Raw genomic sequence first — 21214 nt, 5'->3', positions numbered from 1 at the left:
AAACCTAATCTCCTTGAACACAGTGCTGCTGACTCCGTTAGTGCCTAATACCCAACGTCGTGGGGTCCTGGATCTAGGGCTGGGAGTCATTTGTTAAGTGCCTGCTCTGTGCCAGGCACGGTGCTAAGTCCTGGGGATACAAAGAAAGCCACAAGACAGTCCCTGCTCTTGGGGAGCTCCCCATTTAGTGGGGGAGGCAGCATCCACACCAGGAGGTACAAGCAAGCCGTATTCAGGTTCAGTTAGAGAGATTCTTAGAGGGGGAATGGGCCAAGGCTTCTTACAGCAGGTGAGCCTTGAAGGGAGCTGAAGAAATCAGGAGGAGAGGAGGAGGAGGATAATGATGAAGAGAGAGAGACAGAGTTAGTGAGAGAGAGTTAGTTCCAGGCCTGAGAGACAGCCAGAGAGAATTCCCAGGGTGTGGAGATGGGCTGTCGAGGAGGCGAAGCCAGGAGGCCAGGGTCCTAGAATGGTTGAGTACATGGTAAGAACGCTAGAAAAAGTTGAGAGATGGGGTAGAAGCCATCCAGTCTGACACCCTCCCACCCCCCTCACCCCCGTTTTATAGAAGAGCAAATGGAAACCCACAACAATAATAACAATAACAGCCCTCATAGTCCTACTATGTACTAAAGAGGACCTGAGGAAGTTGTTGCTCCGGTGGATAGAACACTGGGCCTGGAGTCAGGAAGGAAGCCCTGAGCTCAAATCTGGCTTTAGTCACTTACTAGCTGTGGGACCCCAGGTACTTCATACCATGTAATTAGAATGACTAACTTTAACCGCAGAGGAGAAGGTGAGAAAATGTACCTCTTTCTTCATTGGAGAGGTGAGGGGGCTGTGGATGTGGAATAGTGAATACCCTGTCAGGCACAATTGATAAAATGATTCGTTTTGTTGAACTGCCTTTTTTCCCCTGTTCCTCTGTGAGTGGGTGAGCAATAAGTTTGAAATAAATGTGATTGGTAAAAGTCAGTTAAAAGGTAACAACAGAAGGATGTTTTTGAAAAGAAAGGTTATTACTTAATTCTAATATATCCTGGATTTAATTTGATCCCACTGGTGACTTGCAGAGGCCTTTCCCTAGAAATTACTGGCCTTTGCCTCTGCTCTGTCACCAGTGAGGCCTTTTTTCATCAGTCAGGGACTGGTTCATTAAAGCTTCTTTAGCAGCTTGCCTTCTCTATGCTTGGGGGCAGTCGATTTGTTTCTTTCTGAATTACATGTTTGGTTTTGTAGACTTTGGCATTGTGCTTATTTGAACAAGATGGATCAGTAATTTTGGTTAAGTATGCCTCATTTGGCCAGGCTTTACCCAGTAAGTGAAGTCTAATAAAGAAACTAATTTTCTAGATAACTTAAGCTTACTCCTTCCAATGTCCAATATTGATTTTCAAGATTTTATTAGTTGGATCTTTTAAAAAAAGTCATAATTAAGGTAGCATTTCTACTGTCTTCTTTTAATGCCAGTTGTATTATTTGATGGTTAGAAGGTGATTACTTTGGTGCATTTAATGAAATGACTGATGAAGACCTTAACAGTTTTTCTTTTTTTTACAATTATCTTCTCTTTTTTCTGTTTTACAGGGAGTAACTATACCCAGCCAGAGGCGCTATGTGTATTACTATAGCCACCTGTTAAAGCATCATTTGGATTACAGACCAGTGGCCCTGCTTTTTCACAAGATGATGTTTGAAACAATTCCAATGTTCAGTGGTGGAACTTGCAGTAAGAGCACTTACCTTATTCTGATTTATTATAACTTTTTGCTTTACAGAACTAGGAAGCCACATAAAAGTCTGGAAAAGGACGTTATCGAGATGGACAATTCTATAGAGTGGGTGTGTTTTTCTGGGCTACAGAGAGAGGGCTTTGCCATCATCAGTTGTTAGGGATATCTCTTACATGACTCGGGAAAGTAGGAAAAGGGGGGGTGATGATTATGAAAAGGTTTTGTTCTTTTGTACCTTTTCCAGTGACCTCGTGTTTGCAGGGTTTGGAATAGACAGAATGCAGGTGGATGGCCAGCATGTCAGTGAGCATCACCACATCCCTGGGCTTCGTGTTTTGTGTCTATAAAGTGAGGATGAATGTATTTGTGCTGGCCTCACAGGGATGTTGTGAGGAAGCATCATCTAAATGTGAATTATCAACCGTGGACCAGATTAAAATCATGGTGGCCGTCTGAGATGAAGCGGTTGGGTATCTTGTTAGGATCGAGGCCTAGCCCAGCTTCTGAAGTGTCTGGGCAGCAAGGCCTTCTCCAGAGTCACGGGAGTGATGGTCTCAGTGCTCACTTTCCTTTGGGGGCTTTCACTGGGTGGAGTTACAAGGCAGAATCAGGAAGAGTGGGAAGGGCCCCAGGGAACCTGGGGAGGAGATCTTTCTCTGTCTTTTACATGGATTCATCCTCAGGTTCTCATTCTCACTCTCTTGATGTCTTTGTGTCTGTATTACTCTTCTTGGGGAAAACAGACACACAAATGACTGAAAACTGACTTTGAGCAATATGACATCACTAGAACACATTTTTTCGCCTTTTAAACTTGATTTTTTCTTTTGGTACACCAGTCTCATTGTGGTCCACTTTACTTTGTACGTTTCTCCATTCCTAAAGTGGCTGGTGTGGTGGGAAAAGTAGGGGATTTGGAGTTTAAGACCTGGGTTCAAATCTTTGCTAGTCATTTCCCTTCCGGGGCGTCAGTTTTCTTATCTCTGAAATGAGCAGGTTGCAGCTGAGAATCTCCGGGGTCCCTTGTGTTGCAGTCCCATGTGCACACTGAGACCCACAGCTGCTTCTCAGAAGCATCCTGTTTTTTTTCCTTACAATTCTCTGGGATCAAGAAAAAACCAAGTTTTTTAAGTACATGATCAGAAATTCCTGTTATGTCTGTGAAGATGCTAGAAATATTTATTTCATCACCACTTAACTGAGTGGCTGCTTTGTGGAAGGGTGCTGGGCTAGGCGCGCCTGAGTGTTCTTGCCTCAGGCAGCTTAGGATTTAAGGCGAGTCATAAATGTATGAAAAGTTAACTAATACAGTGTTTAAATCATAAATATAAAAGCTGTGAGAGATGTGCCGCAGAACATGATGTGACTAATTGTCCGGTAAGTGGTGTGAGCTGTGCGGACCAGAGCCTTCTCAGAAAGCTTCACGGAGGAGAAACCAGGGCCTTAAAGGCTGGGCGGGGAGAAGGGCATTCTGGGAGCGGAGGACACCAAGAGAAGGTGCAGTGGACACAGTCTGCTGCTGCCACAGGGTGGCAGAGAGTTGAGGGGTGTAGACTGATTTCTCTAGGAGCTTGGCTGCGAAAAGGAAGAGGAGGTAGTGCCAGGAGTCTTGTTTAAGGGTGGAGGGCTGACTTCCCTCTGGGATGAAAGGTTTGCAGACAAGGAAACTGCGGTCAAGGCCGCTTCAGTGATTTGCGGGAGGTCGTAGGCTCGCCTGTGCTTTCCCCATCCCTCCCGGTCTGGTGCTTATAATAAATTAATCAATTAATGAGCACCTCCTGGTGCTTGAAAAGTGGGGAAACTGAGCTCGCTCCTCATTTATTTTCTTGCTCTCCCCGTGATGCCTGATAGTCTTGTCTTGAATATCCTAGAGCCCTTGTCTCCTTCCCTTGGTCGAGATTCCTGCTTGAATTGGAGGAGGCTCACCACCTGTGGCCCCGGAGTGATCTTGGCCGAAAGACAACCACATTTTTGGCTTAGTAATCTTGTCTCCAGTCTTGCCAAGAGGGTTTCTTTCGTTCTTGTTCTCTCTCTTTTTTTTTTTGGTGAGGCAGTCGGGGTTAAGTGACTTGCCCAGGGTCACACGGCTAATAAGTGTCAGGTGTCTGAGGTTAGATTTGAACTCCTGACTCCAGGGTCATAGCTCTATCCACTGAGCCACTGCCCCTTTCTTGTTTCTCTTTTGGAAAATATTGATTGCCAAGCAAGAATGTTCTGAGTGTGAGAGAGGCTCGATTAGCAGGCAGCTCTGGTAGACTCCTTCATTTTGCTACAGGTAATAGTAGTGATTTCTCAGTCAGAGATACTTGGTTCAGTACCCAGCAGAATTTGTTACAGCGGGTTCGAAGTTGACTGTTTTTATCTTCGAAAATCTAATTAGTTTTTGTACTTAGAAGTACAGTCCTGTTTCTTGATGGATTACACGGCACTGTTTCTTTTAGTGTGCTAGTACTTGTGCTTCAGTGATGGTTTGTGATTTTTAGAGACTTTTAGTTTAGCCTTAAAAGTTCTGCTTTTGGGGCACTTTTATGTAGGTTTGTATTTTTAGGCTCGCCACGGTCAAAATACTTGAACATTATGATCAGACATTAGTTTCTCAAGGCTTTTTGCTTCCCTTTATGTTGCTCATAACGAACAAACGTTCTCCCCTTTCCTTGTGGCCCCCTGGAACCTTCCTGAGACGTCGCAGCTGGTCGATGCAGTGCCAGAAAGGCTATTCCTCCTGGACGTCTCTACTGGGATGTGGTCAGACACCTCGTCCTTAGCTTCCTGTCTGCTTTCCCAAACCCACCCTGAGGCCTGACTTCCCTCTTTCTGGCTAAGGCCCCTCCACCCTTCAGGTGCCAGGTACCTGGCTTCAGGTACACAAAGTGAGTCATCCTTAAGTCATCCCACCCCACCCCCAATATTCGTCCAGTTTTCACACTGTGCAGTCAGTCAACAAAAGTTGGCTAAGGGCCTCCTGTTTTCTAGGCACTGTGCTGGGTGCTGGTGATACCAAGACAAAGAAGATACACTAATAAGCTGACTTCTATAGCTGCTGTTGCTCCTGCAGGGTCATTTGCTTTCTTCCTGGGGTCACCCCATTGGGTGCTACTGCAGATATCCATATGGGGAGTCTGAAGGGAGTCCAGATGGAGACCTCCTACTCCCCTGCTGTCATCGAGGAAGGAGCAGCTCCCATCGACTGACACTCTGCCTCGACTCGTTTCCAGTGTCTAGCAAACTCCAGTCCCGTTTTCTTTCCCCTTCCCTCTGTTCCTGAAGCCCAGGCTCCTCTAGCCCTGGGCCTGCTCTCGTCCGCACCTGCCTCGCACCACGCCTGCCACGTACGGCTCTGTATGTGCCTTCATCGCAGAGGAGATGGGAGGCGGGCTGCGGGCCGCCGGGCTGCAGAGCACTTCGTCTCCCTGCTCTTCCTTCGTTCTCTCCTGAAAGTGCTCCCCAGGGTTGGGCTGGTCTTCTCTGGAGCCTGGCACACAGGTGGCCTCCCACTTCTGACCACTCCTCGTCTGGCTGAGCAGTTTATGTGATGACGAGACTTGGTGAGCGTGTTCCTCTGGGGTGAGAGTGATGAGTGGAGGATGCCGGGGAGGTTGCAGAATTTGGCGATTGACTCATTCCGGGGCCTTCCCTGCGCGGTCGTGTTCCGCTCTATCTTGTGTGTAGCTAGTTACGTGTTGTCCCCCCATTAGATGGTGGACTCCTGGGGAGCAGAGACTCGTTTTTCCTCTCTTGGTATCCCCGGTGCTTAGCACCGGGCCTGGCACATAGTAGGTGTGTAATAAATATTCGCGGGTGAAAAAGGAAAGGTCGTGAGAGCAGTGGAGTTGTCAGGAAAGAGAAAGCGTTCTGGCTTGGATGTGGTGGTTTTGAGATGCTGTCGTGTATTCAATTTAAAATGTCCATTGGGTGACTAAAGATGCTGGATTGTAGACACTGTAGACACTCCACAAAGTATCTTGCATGCAGCCCCCTTTTCTCAACTAGCATAGACACCCCACCCCCATTTCTGGCCTTCACCATCCATTGCCCGGAGCATTGCGGTCGGTGCCTGGAGGGTCTGTCTGAAGCTACCTCGGCTCAGTCCATCCTCCACATGCCACCAGCTGGTCTTGCTTAGTAAACTCCAGGGGCCCCCATTACATTTCAAATCAATATAGAATCCCGTGTTTGATATTTAGTTTTCTTCACATCTGCTCCCTCCTACCTTTTCAGTCTCTTTACACACGACCCCCTCCTTCTCACCTGTGTGAGCCTGCCGCACAATCCTGACCCTCCCACTCCCACCCCTTCCCCCACTGGCTGACCCCGTACCTTCAGCGCTCAGTTACAGGAGTTATTTGAGGTGATCATGGCCCGGTCCTTGTTCTCCATCTGCAGTGAGTATTCCTTTCCACGACAAGCTGAGGCTCTTTCTACTAAGTGACAAGATATTTTGGATCTCATGACTAATTATCGTTACTTCGGTTACTGGGACATCACAAAATCTTTCTTAAATGTCTAGAGGCTATGACATAACTTTATAGAAAGTACTTTGCAGACTTTAAAGTGTCTTATGAATGTCAGTGTTATACCAGAGCAGTAAAGCAAAAGCTTCCTTTTCATTACAGACTTTATATTTTTACGTTAAAACTTGAGTTCTCCGTAGGCTTTGTAAGACCGTTCATCATCCTTTGGGTCCAGTTACACTTAGCGCTTCTAGGGTGGCCCAGGAGGGGAACGATGGCAGAAGCAGATGCCCACAGTGTAACTCGGCCTGAGGACCTGGCTTCTCTGAGTGCATTGACTCTTAATACAAATGATAATAGCTCATGCTTGTCAGAAACACAGTTGTGCTCAAGGCACCTACTTCCTGAAAGACTGAATAAGTGAACCACGGTTAACCTGGAGTCAGCAACCCAGTAAATCTGGAAACTCGTTTAATTTGATAGAACTTTCGCAGTTGTTCTCAGTTGCTCATCGTCTGAAGAGAACTGTGGCCTATGAAAACACCCTTGCTGCTTTCCCTCATTCGTTCATCTCCTAGATCTGATCAGCTGCGAAGCCTTTCTGATTTCTTCCTACCTTCTTCTGTCTTCTGGGTTTGTCCCCTTTTTTCTCCTGGTGTGGCCACCACCCTGGCACCTGGCACTCGTTGCCTCTGCCGGGCCTTGTTCCTGCGTCACCGTTGGTCTTTTCCTCCCGTCTCTGCCCAGCCAGCCTTGCGTTCACGTAGCTGCCAAGGACGGAGGTCTCTCCCCCAAAGGCCTGGCCACGTCTCCCCACTGCTCAGGAAGCTTCTGGAGCGTTCCAGACTCCTCAGTTGGTGTTTAAAAGCCTGTCTCTGTGCAAACTGTATTTTCTTTTAATTTTGTTAAACCCCACCCTTGCTTACTGCCCCTTACCTCCTTCCTTCTCCTCCCAGGGAGCCATCCTGTGTAACAAATCATTTTTTTTTAAAGACAGTAGGAGAAATGAGCATAACCAATCACAGCCTCGAAGAAAGACTGAGCTCACTTGCGATGCCTGTGCTTGTTACCCTCCTTGCTGCGGAAGGGTGGCACGGGGTGGCATCTTCTTCCGTCTCTTCTCTAGAGCTGAGCTTTGGTTTGGTGTTTCGCAGCATTTGTTTCTGATTCTTGTGTGGGGGCCTGTTGTCACTGTGTGTACTGTTTTCTTGGCTCTGCTGACTTCACACTCTGCATCAGCTCATGTAGAGGGCAGGGCCTGCATTCAAAAAGACCCAAGTTCAGGTCCGGCCTCAGACACTGACTGGCTGCGTGACACTGGGCAAGTCTGCCTCAGTTTCCTCATGTGTAAAATGGGGATAACGATAGCGACTGCCTCCCAGGGTGATTGTGAGGGTCTAATGAGATGAAATTTGTAAAGCACTTAGTACAAGCCTCAGCACCTAATAGGTGCTTCATGAATGTTAGTTGTTTTGTTGTTATCCTCCATTATTTCTTACAGCACAGTAAATTTCCATTATATTCCCATACCACAATTTGTTTAGCCATTCCCCAATTGATGGGCTTCTACTTTTTTTTTTTCCAGTTCTTTGCAGTCACAAAAAATGCCGCTCCAAATATTTTGGTGAAAGGAGGATCCTGTTTGAGCAGGTGTTGGGGATTGAGTAAAAGCCTAGAGGTGGAATCTCTGGGTCGAAGGGTGTGGATATATTCTCATCATTTTATTTGCATAGTTCCAAATTGCTTTCCCGAATGGTTGTACCAATTCACAGCTCCACCAACAATGTATTAGTGTGCCTGTTTCTCCCCCCCCCCAACACTGATTCTTCTCATCATTGGTCATCTTTGCATTTAATAATGCTTATTGATTTGGAAGGCTTTTACAATTTAGACTCAATATATTGAACCAAGACTTTGCTCCCATTTTTCTCTGCAATTTCCCTGGTAACCAGTGCTTCCTTCCTTGGATTTCTCAGATAATCCCTTTAGGTCTGCATTTCTTCATTTCTGCTCCATTGTTCAGTCATTGGGTTTTTAGGGGTGGGTCGTTGCTCTCACCATCCCCTCCAAGTGTTTCACTTTTATGTCAGGACCTCTCCCTTCTAATGCCAGGCTGGTGTCTTCTGTGTCAGCCTGTGCCTTGTAACCCCAAACCCTGTTCTTTTTCCCCACCATCACCTTTCTTTCCTCTGTCCCTCAGTTCTTTCCCAGCCCTCGCCCTTGTGCTGACCACCTCCTGGAGGGCCATTTCAACTCCACACTATCCTTTTCTTTCATCAAACTTGCCCTGCCAAGCCTCAGCCTTGGATACTCCCACAATCTGCCGCCGCCCATGTTGATTGGATGCCCTACAAATTCATGTTTGGTAATCCCAAGTGGGCCCTCCCTGGAGCAGGGCACCCTTTTTTACAGCTCCCTAATTGGCCCCCTTCCACCCACCGCTGTGGCTCTCCTAGACCTTGTCATCTCTCCTCTGACCCCCCATTACTCCTCTGCTGCCACCTTCTCAGCCGAGGACATTGCCTCCTGTTTTGCCAAAGAAATGGATGCCATTCACCAAGACTTCCCTCTTCTCTCTTCATCTCACTTCAGTCTCTCTCCTTCGCCCATCACACATGGAGAGGTGGCCCTACTTTCCAAGGCACACGTGTTCTATCCCTTCTCTTCCAGCAGATTACTCTCACTGTCTCTGAACCAGCCCTTGTCTGCCCCATCCTCAGAAGCCCCTCCCTTGAACCATGCCCTCCTGCCAGCTGTGGCCTCATATCTGTTCTCCCAAGGCCCTCTACAGTCGATGCCTCCCCTCACCTTCCTCTCCCTCTCAACTTTTTTGTGATCTGGATTCTGACCTCATTCAAATAATCGTGCCCTCAGGTTAGCAGTGATCTGAATCACCAGATCCAGTGGCCCTTTCTCATTCTTTTATCTTTGTCCTTTCTGACCTCTCTGCAGCCCTGGACATTCTTCTCTCGAGGTTTTCAGGGTCCTCCCCCAACCTTTTCTGGCTCTCCTCCTCCCTCTCTGACCACTCTGTCTCAGTCTCCTTTGCTGGATCCTCCTCCCCCTCCAACAGTAGGTGTCTTTCAGGATTCTCTGCTCTTCTCCCTCTATACCATTTCACTTGGTGATTTCATCACCTGCAGATCCAGTTATTTCTGTGTTGATGATTGTCAGATCAGTCTCTCTAATCCTAACCTATTTTTAATCAGTTTGAGGAGTTTATTGATGAGATTTCTGAAATCTTCTCAGTGTTTGGCTTTTACGTTATTGTGGTCATTGTTTAAATGGTCCTGCTTTGCCTACACTGGTTTATATGAGTCTTTCTATGTTTATTTGAACTGTTCGTATTCATAATTTCTCATGGTTCAGTAACATTCCATTAAATTCATATGCTACTTTTTATTCATTCATTCCTCAAATCGATGGGCACTGACTTTCTTTCCACTCTTTAATTGTTTCAAAATGAATCAGTTTTCCCTAACCTGTTTTTAAGACCTTGTATTCTTTTGAAAACTATTTAAGGGGAAAAAAAAGTTAATTAAAACAGGGCCAAACCAATGGGAACTAACTACTTTACCAGCCTGGATTTCAGCAGAGAAAGAAACCATTTCTGTCTCTGCGTCTCTTCTGTCTCCTTTACTTTCTTAAATTGTGAGTCTCCCTCTCAGAAATAATCTAGTTTGAAATGCCTCTGTCATGAGAATAGCTATATATACTTGGCATTTTTTCAAATTTAATTTTTAGAGAAACTTTCTGTTTGTCTAATCACAGGCATTTTCTTTTTGTTGACAGTACAATTTAAATTCTAGAATAGGAAGAAAAGCTAACTTTTAACAAGCTCAGAATACTAAAAGAAAAAAAGTTTGAAAAAGTTACATACTTTAATTTGATATTGTTTTATATTTTCTTTTTAATAATGTATGCCTATTCACCTGTTGCTATATGCATGTAAGCATAAGAAATACCTTAAAAATAAGCCTACAAAGCTCTTCTTCAAATAACGTAAAGAGTGATGGTATGCTGAGAGGCTAAATTTTGCCAGAGTGATCTTAAGAAAATGGGTTACAATTACAGCAGATTTTAACAAAACATTCTTTGCAATTTTTGCTCTTTGGTGGTTCATTGTTAACTTTCCCCCCCTTTTTTTCTCTGCTTAATGCCTCTTCCTTTCTTGTTTTCCCTTGGGTTCTGGCTTTATATACCTTATAAGAATAAAATATAGTATTAGAGCTAAAATGAAATGTGGCTAACATTTTGGAAAATGCTTATATGGGGGCAGCTAGGTGTGTCCATGGACAGAGCATTGGCCCTGGAGTCAGGAGGATGTGAGTTCAGATGCGCCCTCACACAGTGACCCAGGGCAAGTCACTTAACCCTGATTGCTTCCAAAAGAAAAAAAGAAGAAAAAAGGCTCATATGTTTCTGCTGTTAGAACATTCTAGATTTCATATCTTCATTCTATAGCAATTTGTAATTGTGTTCATTGTTATTTTCTTTCAGCCATTCAAAAAAGGTATTTGTCACCTTTTGCTGTGGTTATAGACTAAGTAATCTTAATCGCTATGGTTCCTTTCATCTTAAAAAACTCTTTATTTTGTGGGAGGAAAATGTTTATCAGAAGGAGTGATGCCCAGCAAGGTCAGGTGATATAGCCAGAGTTTCAGAGGCAGGACTTGAACTGGGACCTAAGGGTACTGCACTGCTTTTGTTTTGTGAAATTAAACCTTCTAGAGCATTGAAAACATTTTGGAGATTTTTAGAAACATTGAATCTACGAATCGTTTTTAGTGGAGTGAACTTGAATTAAATCAAAGCATTGAAATATACCCTACATCCACCAGGGTGGAATATAACCAGCTGCCATCTGTAGCTGCTTTTAAAAAGGTGTGGATTAAGCAGCATGTTGGGGAAGCTCGTCTTCTGATTAGTTTTGGTCGTGCCAGGAGGCTTGGGTTATGTGGTGTGTGTTTGGCCACTCTGTAACAAGCCTGGGTGTTTCTCCTCACAGATCCTCAGTTCGTGGTCTGCCAGCTGAAGGTGAAGATCTACACATCCCCTTCTGGACCCACAAGGCGGGAAGACAAGTACATGTACTTTGAGTTCCCTCAGCCTTTGCCGGTGTGCGGTGACATTAAAGTGGAATTCTTCCACAAGCAGAACAAGATGCTCAAGAAGGTTTGCACTTTGCTTTTCTTGGAGGAGATCATCCCTAGGCTGGGCAGGAGTGGGGACCTGGCCTTGCTCTGCCCCAGCTGCAGTGAGGTGTGGAGGAGGAGCAGGAGTGGAGAGAGGCCTCATAACTCTAAATGACCTTAGGGTAGGGGATAGAAGTAATTAATTACCTGCTTCTGATGCTTTCCTCTTTTTAGGGAAAAGGCTTTGGGGATTAAGGCATTTGACCTTGACTCCTGCTTCCCAATGAATGCTTGAGATGTGTTATCTGGTGGAGAAAGGTGTGGTGAGCAGGGGAAGACGCAGGAGTGGAGAGGTTTACCAGACTGGCTCGCTAGCAACAAGAGCATTGCAGAGGCCTATTTTAAATGGACCCCCATGTAGAACCTTGGTTCATTAAGTGAGCCTTTTAAAATCTAGACCCTGATCAAGAATGAGTAATGTTAGCGATTCTCCAAGATTTTTTTTTTCAATTCCTGTTTGGGTGTTTTCATAGCTGGTAGCATTGAAGTTGGAGATACCTCGTGATAGAGAGCAGCACTTAGTTTATCTTAATCCTTAACTTGTTTTAGAACTGTCGCCTTGTAAGAGCAAAAGGTGAAATTTAGCTTATTTAAGCCCAGATTTTATCACTTGATGAATCATAGAAACCAATAGAGAACTTACTCCCAACATCTAGAAAACTTAGATGAACATAGGGGATGTTTCGGCTGGTTGGTGTCCTTGGGGCGTGTTACAGAGTCCTGAGGTAAAGACATCAGTCCAGTTGGCCAGGGACTCTCCATAAAATCATCAGCATTTCTGTAAGCTCCTTAAGGGTTCCCAAGGGGCTTTCTCGAGAAACTTTATTAACATGAAGAGTTGGAACACAACATGCCATTCTTCACCCATTCTTCATTAAAGACTTAAGTAGAAGTTAAACTGTATCTTACTTTTCAATACTTTTTCTTTTCTTGAGGCTCCAGGAAGTTTTTCTAGGAAATATGTGTAAGCCAAGGGTTGCCAAGGGCCTTTAACAAGGCTTCGTCTGATAGGGAAGGACGTGGGAAGGTGGGCCTCGCAGCCACTGTGGGAGTGTGAAGGATTACATGATATTAGCACTTCTAAATATTGACCAGTGGAGATTGGATTACGTATTTACATCCCATCTCTTTGTGCACACTGTTGTACTTTGCCTCATGAAGTGGGCACGTGATCTTCTTTGGGATGAGTCTTCCCTGCTTGCTGCTGGCGTTTGGCTGTGGTGGGCAGAGGGGGACAGCAGCATAGAGGAGTACTTCGCTTTGGTCGGTAGAAAGGCCAGACGGACATCCAGGAAATCTGTAAGAATTATTGGCTTGTTCTCTTACCAAGAGGCTAGTAAGTTAAGACTGTAGTCACCAACTTAATGACATACATAAGTAGAGCAACTTGGGCCACCATTTTCTGAAAACTGACGGTGTTGTCGGGCTAGGAGGGTCTGCAAAGGGGAATCTGGTGAGGCCAAAAAGACACAAGCGCTTAAAAAGTAAGGCAGCAGAAGTTCAGGTCAGCAAATAGAAGAAAGTCCTGTGTGGGATGGATTGCCCAGGGAATCGTACTGGCAGGAATGTCAATGGGAGACAGAAATGAGAGCAATTGCCTTTCAGGCTGGGCTGCCCTGAGGGGCTCTGCCCTACAAAGAGCTTACCATCCAAGGCCATCATGGAACAGCCGACTTATGGCAGCTGCCCAGGGCCAACACATTTTGACATCTTCTTAGAAAGGAGAAAGGGGACTTGATATTTTAAACCAAAATAAGTTACTGTAAATCCTAATCCTGGACATGAAAATGGCTAAGGGGTGAAGATGTGTTACTATATATGTGTTCTAAGACATTGGTGTTTTTAACCTTTGTCCTAATCCTAAATATTATCTATGCTCTGGTGGCAGGTGTGGATGTGTGAGACATTTTCTTTTTGCATCAGTTGATGGTGAACAAGCTCATAAATTGTTTTTGGTTTTTTTAGGACAAAATGTTTCACTTTTGGGTAAATACATTCTTCATACCAGGACCAGAGGAAAACTCAGACAAAGTAGAAAATGGAAGTCTTTGTGGTGATCAAGAGATTGATAGTATTTGCAGTGCCGAGCGAACAGATAATGACAAGGAATATCTCATACTCACATTATCCAAAAACGATCTTGACAAAGCGAATAAAGACAAGGCCAACAGATACTTTTCTCCAAACTTTAAGGTTAGTAAATCCTTGTGGAGGTTTTCATGTTAAAAATTAGATATAAAACAAGGAATTATTTCAGTTCCTTTTAGATTGAGGTATGTGAAATTATCTAAAAATAATGTATATCAGGTTTCTGAGGAATTTCTAAAGAAGCAACATAAACCTGTTAATTATCAATGAATTCAGTTTTAGTTCTGTAAGCATTAAGCCACTACCTAATATGCTTACTTCCTGTATTTAAGATTAGAAGTAGTGTGTGTGTGGTGCAGAGGAGAAGAGGGGTCCATTTTGATTAAGAACTTGAATTGGGATTCTGATTCATCCATTGATAACTGTGTGACTTCAGCAAGTGACTTAACCTCGCCAGACTTCACTTTCCCTAATCTGTAAAACAAACAGATTAGATTAGGTGACTTCAGGTCTCTTCTAGCCTAAATCTGTGGTTCTGTGAATAATTGATCAAGATGGTATCTTGTTAATTAGCTGCATCATCTTGAATAAGTAGTAGCATGCAAAGAAAAGTATGCTGGGGAGGGGAAGTGCTTTTTAGTTATCTAAGGGTTTTTGTGACTGTCGTGTCTTGTGGGGGACAGAGATCTCAGAAAGGACAAGCATTTCACGAGCTCATAGCCATAGTTGAGGAGGATCATAATCTGGGCCTCGGAGAGACCTTTGAGGTCATTTAATCCCCAGATTGAGATGGTCCCAGACAGGCCAAGCAGCTCACCCCATGTCCACTATGGCATTTGGGCTATAAATAGTACAATCAGAATTTTAACCCTAAATCAGAATAATCGTTTGCCGCTCTTTGAGTTAGCATTTGTTTTCATCTTGATTCTGGAGCAGAATTTTGTTTGTAAATGCAAGAAACTTCCTTTGCCATGCAATATTTGCCAGGGTCCTGGAGTCAGGCCATTTGTCCCTCTCCATCTCACTTCATTTCAACTTTAGCTCATCAGAGTACTTCAGTCTGTTTTCTCTCTGAGCTGCTGGTGATTGGGATCCTAGAATCCTGGTGTTAGCAGTCCAGCCCCTGAGCCTGAGGAGGGGAAGGGACCTGCCGGGGGTCACATGTGGAGCAAGTGGCAATGCCAGCCTCCAACCTGAGGCTTTGGCCTCAAAACCCAGGGCTCCTTCTCTCTACCTTGCTGTGAGGAATGCCTTTGGGACTGTTGGACTTAGATTTTGCTCATTACCTTAAGATCCCTCTAATTCATATTTTTCTGGGATGAAAGAATTCGGGTCCCTACATCATTCTTAAGTTATAAAAGTCCTTGTGTAATTGCAAGTCATGTTTTTCCAGCCATAGCAGCTCATGAAACAGCTTAAGTTGTAAGAGGAGTGCCTTGCAGTCTGCCATCAGTGAAGGGAGCATCCATGGGTGAATGTCCTGGCCTTTTGAAGCATTGATGCTAAGTGTATCAAGGACTGTGTGAGCTGCATCCCTGAGACAGAGGCCAGAAGGGCCAGGGTGGGAGAGCTGCAGGCGCTGGGGAGCCCCATCATGCATTGTCTCAGACCCAGCCATTCTGGGATCAGTGGTTCTTACAACGTCCATTCTGCAGACTTTCGGGGAACCTGCTGTGTGCAGCAGAACCATACTTGTAATTGTAAGAAGGCATTTTAATTCAAACATGGGCTCCATCAGTAGGTAACACCTATATAAGCAGAAGCTTTTTAGGGTTCTGAGTTTTTGTGACTACAGAGGGATCCTGAGGTTAAAAAGTTTGGCAGCTGCCTGAGTACTGAAGTCAATCCCTGGTCTCCTGTGTGCCCAGCACTCTGTTTCCAGCAGTCCCTTGAGCTGTGGTCGCCCCTTGTGGTCCCCCCGGATTCCTCAAGGGAGGGCTGCTGCACTAGGCTTTCAGCCTCCTCCTCCTCTTTCCTTTTGCTTCTTGTCACTTGTGTCCTTTTTCTTCTTTCGTTTCCTCTACACTCCTTTTCCCTTCTTCTGAGTCATAAAAGGGTTAAGGATGTTTATTGTTAATGAGGTCTCTATGTTAAGGAAGGTTGGCTATCCTGGAGGGCGCCTCTCCCCCAGTCGTAGCTTTATGGACTTAGACCTTAGCACTTTACAGACGAAGAGCCTGAGGCGTGGAAAGGTTGAGTGACTCGTCCTCTGCTCACACAGCTTGTTGGGGTCTGATGCAGGATTTCAGGGTCATCACGAAGTCCGCTGCACCACACCACCTACTTCTCTTAACATCTCCTTCAGTGTCTCCATAACAAAGCTCCCTTGACCTCTTTATTCACTGATACTTCTCCTTCAAGTCTAGCATTCAGAATAAACTTGTGATTGTGTTGTTTTTCTGTTTTTTTTTTTAAGAATGTAATTCTGCTATTTTTGTTTATTGTAAAATTTATTATTCCAAATATGTTATGGGTTAATTTGGTGAAGCTGGGAATGGAAGCATCATATATAACTATCTTTATGGGAAGGCGCTTTTGAATTCCCCCATAGAACATCAGCAGGTTGTGAAGGAGCCTTGGGACCTCGGCCCATTTGGTTATCTTTCATTGAAATACATTCCAATGCTGATGAAAACGTTAGAATTATGAGCTTCTGGAAAAACGAGGGATTTGCTCTGAAAGATTGTTTCAATCTCTGGGCACTCGCCTCTCCTGGGTCATGCTTGAAGCAGGCCTTTTGGGGCTGCTTTCAGCCACTGGGTGTAAGTGCTCGGTCTCCATCGGTGTAGATGGCAGTGGGGGCGAGTGACTGAGGCAGGCACTCGCCAGGGCAGGCCCCTTGCTCCTCTGGGCCTGGTTCCTCTTCTCTGAGGCAGGAACCCTCCCAAGCAGGGTGCCACCTGACTTGTTGGCTGCTCCTATTATGGGTTTTCACTGGAGGGTTTGCGCTTGTGTTTTTGTCCTCTAGGTGAAGCTTTTCTTCACAAAAACCGTAGAAGAACCATCAAACCCAGAGGCCAGCAGCTCCACTTCGGTCACCCCGGATGTTAGTGACAATGAACCCGATCATTATAGATACTCGGACACCACTGACTCTGACCCAGAGAACGAGCCTTTTGATGAAGATCAACACACACAGATCACAAAAGTCTGAATATTTTTTTTATCAAGAGGGGAAAAAATATCAGAGACAAACTTGAAGAACCTGAAAAAGGACCTTTTTTTTAAAATGGCAATAGGACAGTATATCAGCTGACCAGTGATAGGAACAGTGACCTTTCCCTGACCAGTTCCGTCGGGGCCTCTCCCCAGTGGCAGGCTTGCGATGCTCGTCCCGTCCGGTGGGAAGGAGTCTGCCTCGTTGTCATCTGTATATACCTTTTGTGTTCAAAGGACGCTTAAAGTTTCAATTAGGAAAAATAAAGATGGCACTTTCCCTTTTTCCAGTTTTATACAAGTGGAGGCAGACCTGGTGTGTGATGCGTAGGGATGTCCCTTTGTGTTCTGTCCCCTCCCGATGTGGCTTCAGAGCTCCCCGAGCTGTCCCGGTTCACAGCCTGCCCCTTTGCACTCACGTGGCGACAGACAGGGCTGCAGTTGGTGGCGAGGAGTTTCCCAAGGGTTTGACTCCATTGTAATATTGCATGGATTGGGGTCAGGGGAGTGGAAAGAATGCTCAGAAAGGCGTCTCTTTGATGCTGGACTCTGGACCAGGCACCATCTCCAGCTGTTCTACAGGCACCTTTCTTTAGCATGCTACGGTAATTAATCCTGGACTTTGGAGAAATTGGCCGCTCTCACTGCTTGTTGTTTGTGCGTTTTATTTTTTTAAGCATATTGGTGCTAGAAAAGGCAGCTAGAAGGAGTGATTCTGTATTAGGGGTACAGGAATGAACCTTCCACAACATCCTAGAGCCCCACAGGCGAGGGGTCTAAGCCGAAGGGGGGTCTTAGCTAAGAAGAAACACAGCAACAATGACTTCACCATACAAATGTGGAGGCTGGAGACAAACACGGCGATTAAAACCTTGACAGTGCTCTCTGAAATGTGCTTTCTCACTTGTCCCGACTGCTCCCTGTCCCGTGTGATCGAGGCCAGTGCTAAAGGTCAGAGGTTGTTAGTCCCCACATCAGCCCCCAGCTCCCCCCCCCCCTGCTGTGGCTGCTTCATGTGCTGCCTGCAAGCTTTGCGTCCTCCTTAAACAGGAGCACGGTTGTGACGCTGCACCGAAAACTTCATGGGAGATTCCCCAGTAAGTGAGACCGAAGACTCATGATGCATTGATTCAGGCACCTAGCTGTCAGCTGTTCCACCCTTGGACCGCACACATTCTATCACCATGAGTTTTGCAGTTTTGCACACTTTTTTTAATGTCATTAACTGTTAGGGAATTTTACTTGAAGAATACTTAGCACCTAGAATATTTATATATTAAGAAAGACCATGACACACGGTAAACAGGAAACAAGGAACTTCTCGGCACTGCCCAGCTGTAAGGAGAAGGGGTCTCGTCTCCTCCCGATCAGACAGTGTTTGTTGTAGGCTTCTGTTTAAACTGGCAGTGTTGTATCCTTCATTCGGGGGGCCAGTAGTCGGAAGGAGGGCTCGCACTCCCCTTTTGAAAGTGGCCCCAGAAGGAGCGTGCTCAGACTCCAGGAGATCAGCAGGGAACACACTGGTAGGCTATAGCAGATGGGAGGATGCTGTTGACATTTATTTTCCAGAAATTTGGTGTACTTCAAACTATACGTTTATCTTCAGGATTCAACTACCCATTTCTTTCTGGTGTAAAATCCCATTTTGATTGACTCATCGGTGCTGACATTGGTCATCAGCTGTGCTCTGACCTCGTTCATGTATTGAATGTAGAATGCATTCGGCCTAGTTCAGCAGCATTTGTGGAGTTTGGAGGGTGATTCGATTTGGCAGGATGTCATCTAAAGAAGCTTGGTCAGTAATGCAACGCTATTGAAATCTGGTGGTCAATTTCATTCAGCAAATTAATGATTAATTTTCCCCCCAGCTCTTATGATTTACACATTTATATTTAATGATTTTTATGCACCAAAAATACTGCTTTGGCGCTCACAAGTGATGCTGGTGAAACTGACCAGCAGGAGATAGCCGCCCCTAAGATAGACACGTGAAATGTGTCTCCCACCACTCACAGAGACAAGCATTGCTGACTAAATTCAGTGTTCAAGCTTCTAAATACTTCAGTTATTGACACTGTTCACTCCAGTTTTGGGCTCAAGACATTACAATTTCATTTGTATCGTGCCAACAGGTCCCACTGAGGACTGGGTTGGAAGCAATGACATTCTAATGGGCTTTTGCACTCTACTTCCTTTTCCTTTGGAATGTGAAGGTCTGAATGAGGGTTTCAATTCTGAATGTTTCCACATTTTTGAGAAGCCTTGCTTACATTTTATGGTGTAGTCATTGGAAATGGAAAAATGGCATTATATATATATATATATTATATATATAAATATATATTATAATACTCTCCTATACTTTATTTCAGTTACCATCCCCATAGAACTTGACAAGAATTACTACGACTGAAAGGTTTTTTGAGTCCTTATGAAAACTTTATTTATGACAGTATTCACAAGTAGCCTGAGATGCATTCTGCAGCTCATCTCTTTTGAGTTTCTGGACTGTATGCTTAACCTTTCTGGATGTGCAGCAGCTTCCATGTCTGAAATGACTTGAAGGTATCCATCCCTTTCCACAGAGCTCCCCGCTGGGCCCTGGGCCCTCCCCAGGCACCTGGAGCCCCGCCCACCCCTCCCCCCCTCCCCGGACTCTTTTTGCCACCATTCTCAAAGGGCAGTTGAACAGAGAGCGTAAAAGATGATTTGCTGTGGCGTGGGCTGTAAGCCTTAGTGGAGTTTACAGGCAGCCTCAGATGGTTCAGCTTTAAAAAATTAAATTAGGGTGCAAGGTCCGTGTTTTAGTTCTAGAAAGCGTGTGCAATATGTTAACGACGGCTGTGGTTGCCACCAAGTGCCTCGTTCACCTTTAAATACTGTTAGAGCGTGTCCTGCATGCAGATGGGAGGGGTGGAGCTGGGCCCTGACACGGGGGCTTCCGAGGGCCTCGACTCTGCCCAGTCACATTTTCAGTCTGTTTCCCTATAGAGTATATATCCTAAAAAGTCCAGTCTGTTCAACAGCCTTACTCGGATTCAGCCTCTTGAGATCCTCCAGTGCTATGCCTCAGTGGCTCCGTGTGTAATGCGATGCACTGAGGATACACCACCACCACCATACAATGTGTACAGGATAATTAATGCCTCATACCAATCAGACGTCCATTTGTTACTGTGTTTGTTAACCCTTTATCTCTTAGTGTTATAAACTCCACTTAAAACTGATTAAAGTCTCATTCTTGTCACTGTGTGGGTGTTTTATTAACGAACGTTGTGAACTGACGTTGCTGATGTATTGGGTAGTGTGTATTTACAGGGACAGAGGCGTGGAGGAGGAGGCTTGAGCTAGGAGCTCTTTCTGTTTAAGGTAAAGAAGGATCTAAATACACCAGCCTCCTGGGAAAGGTCCTGTTACTTTTAAAAAGTGAGGGTCGTATTTAAACTACAATTTATGTCTTGATTTTCTCCCCTACTCCCCACCTCTATCCTTTGAGGCCATTCAACCCAAGAATGGATCAGTCTCCTGAGATTTTAATTTTACTGTAAAAGCAGGAAAGAAAAAGCTCTCTCTGGGCTTAAACTTCTGGTTTGAGTGATCTGCGATCCCGCTGGTGTCCAGCAGAACTCTCTGTGCTCCAGGAGTGGCCTCGGAATGTCCAGAACACACCATTGGTGTTGCCCTGGGTCGGAGGAGATCGCCGGTCCCAGGCCCAGAGCATTCCCCTGGTGTGAGAGTCTTGGAGAGCCCCGAGACACAGAGGAGGGAGCCGTGAAGGTGGAGGAATGCGCGAGGCTTCGACGTGGGCAGTCCTGAGGGAGTCTGAAGGACTGTCTGTGTGTGTGTGTGCTTGCGTCGGGCCGGATAGTTTCCAGTATTTGTGTAGAGCCTGTGGTTTTTGGTTCAAGTAACCGAACCGGGGTTTGAATGCAGGCTCTGCCTGCTGCAGATTACGTAACCCTGGGCAAGTCACGACTCCGGGCCTCTGTTTTTAACTTTTCTAAAAAACATAAGGAGATTGGCCTAGAGGGACAGTGACGGCTGTTAGGTTTGGGAACGGGAGGGGGACGAGGAACCTGTGGAAGTAGAATTGTCCTCTTGGATAGACACTTGGCAAACTGCCGACTCCTTGTGCGTCTCCGCTCACGTGGCAGCCCAGAGGTGAACGCACTGAACTCGGACTTGGGAAGACTTGAGTTCAGGTCCCTGTCCCAGACCCTTGGGGGGACCCTAGGCAAGTCCCCAAAATCAGGTAATAGTGGTCCCTGCCTCACAGGGCTCTGGGGAAGCTCAAGTGAGAAAACGTGGAGGGTGCTTTACAGACTTTGAGGCGAGATAGGGGTGGACGCGCCTGCACGGGAGCTGGTGCGGATACTGCGTGATCCTCAGGGGCCCTCAGCCCGCCGGGGGCACTGAGGAATCGTGAGGGAGACGCAGGCTTGCCGAGGTTGGCAGAAAACCAAGCGGGTGCCGATTTCAGGTGGCTGGAGTCGCGAGACCCTTTCGGGTTTTGGGCCGTGTTGTGCCCAAAAGGCTGCAGCAAGCCGTGTTCTGGTTGGTTGTGCTACTTAACCTTGAATCGGCGGACAGG

At 45.7% G+C, this 21214-nt stretch overlaps 1 protein-coding gene across 1 annotated transcript in view; it reads left to right on the top strand.

Moving 5' to 3' along the window:
- Positions 1 to 19870, top strand: part of PTEN (phosphatase and tensin homolog) — a 77856-nt gene extending 57986 nt beyond the window's left edge. The window contains exons 6-9 of the mRNA XM_020974958.2: positions 1588 to 1729; positions 11193 to 11359; positions 13345 to 13572; positions 16436 to 19870. Coding sequence (XP_020830617.1) covers positions 1588 to 1729; positions 11193 to 11359; positions 13345 to 13572; positions 16436 to 16621 — 723 coding nt within the window. The 3' untranslated portion in view covers positions 16622 to 19870. The remainder of the gene's footprint in view (positions 1 to 1587; positions 1730 to 11192; positions 11360 to 13344; positions 13573 to 16435) is intronic.
- The last annotated feature ends 1344 nt before the right edge of the window (positions 19871 to 21214 follow it).

The sequence above is a fragment of the Phascolarctos cinereus genome, unplaced genomic scaffold (assembly GCF_003287225.1).
Source record: "Phascolarctos cinereus isolate Bilbo 61053 unplaced genomic scaffold, phaCin_HiC Scaffold_3;HRSCAF=262, whole genome shotgun sequence".
Lineage (NCBI taxonomy): Eukaryota > Metazoa > Chordata > Mammalia > Diprotodontia > Phascolarctidae > Phascolarctos > Phascolarctos cinereus.
This window is presented reverse-complemented; position numbering and strand designations above follow the sequence as displayed.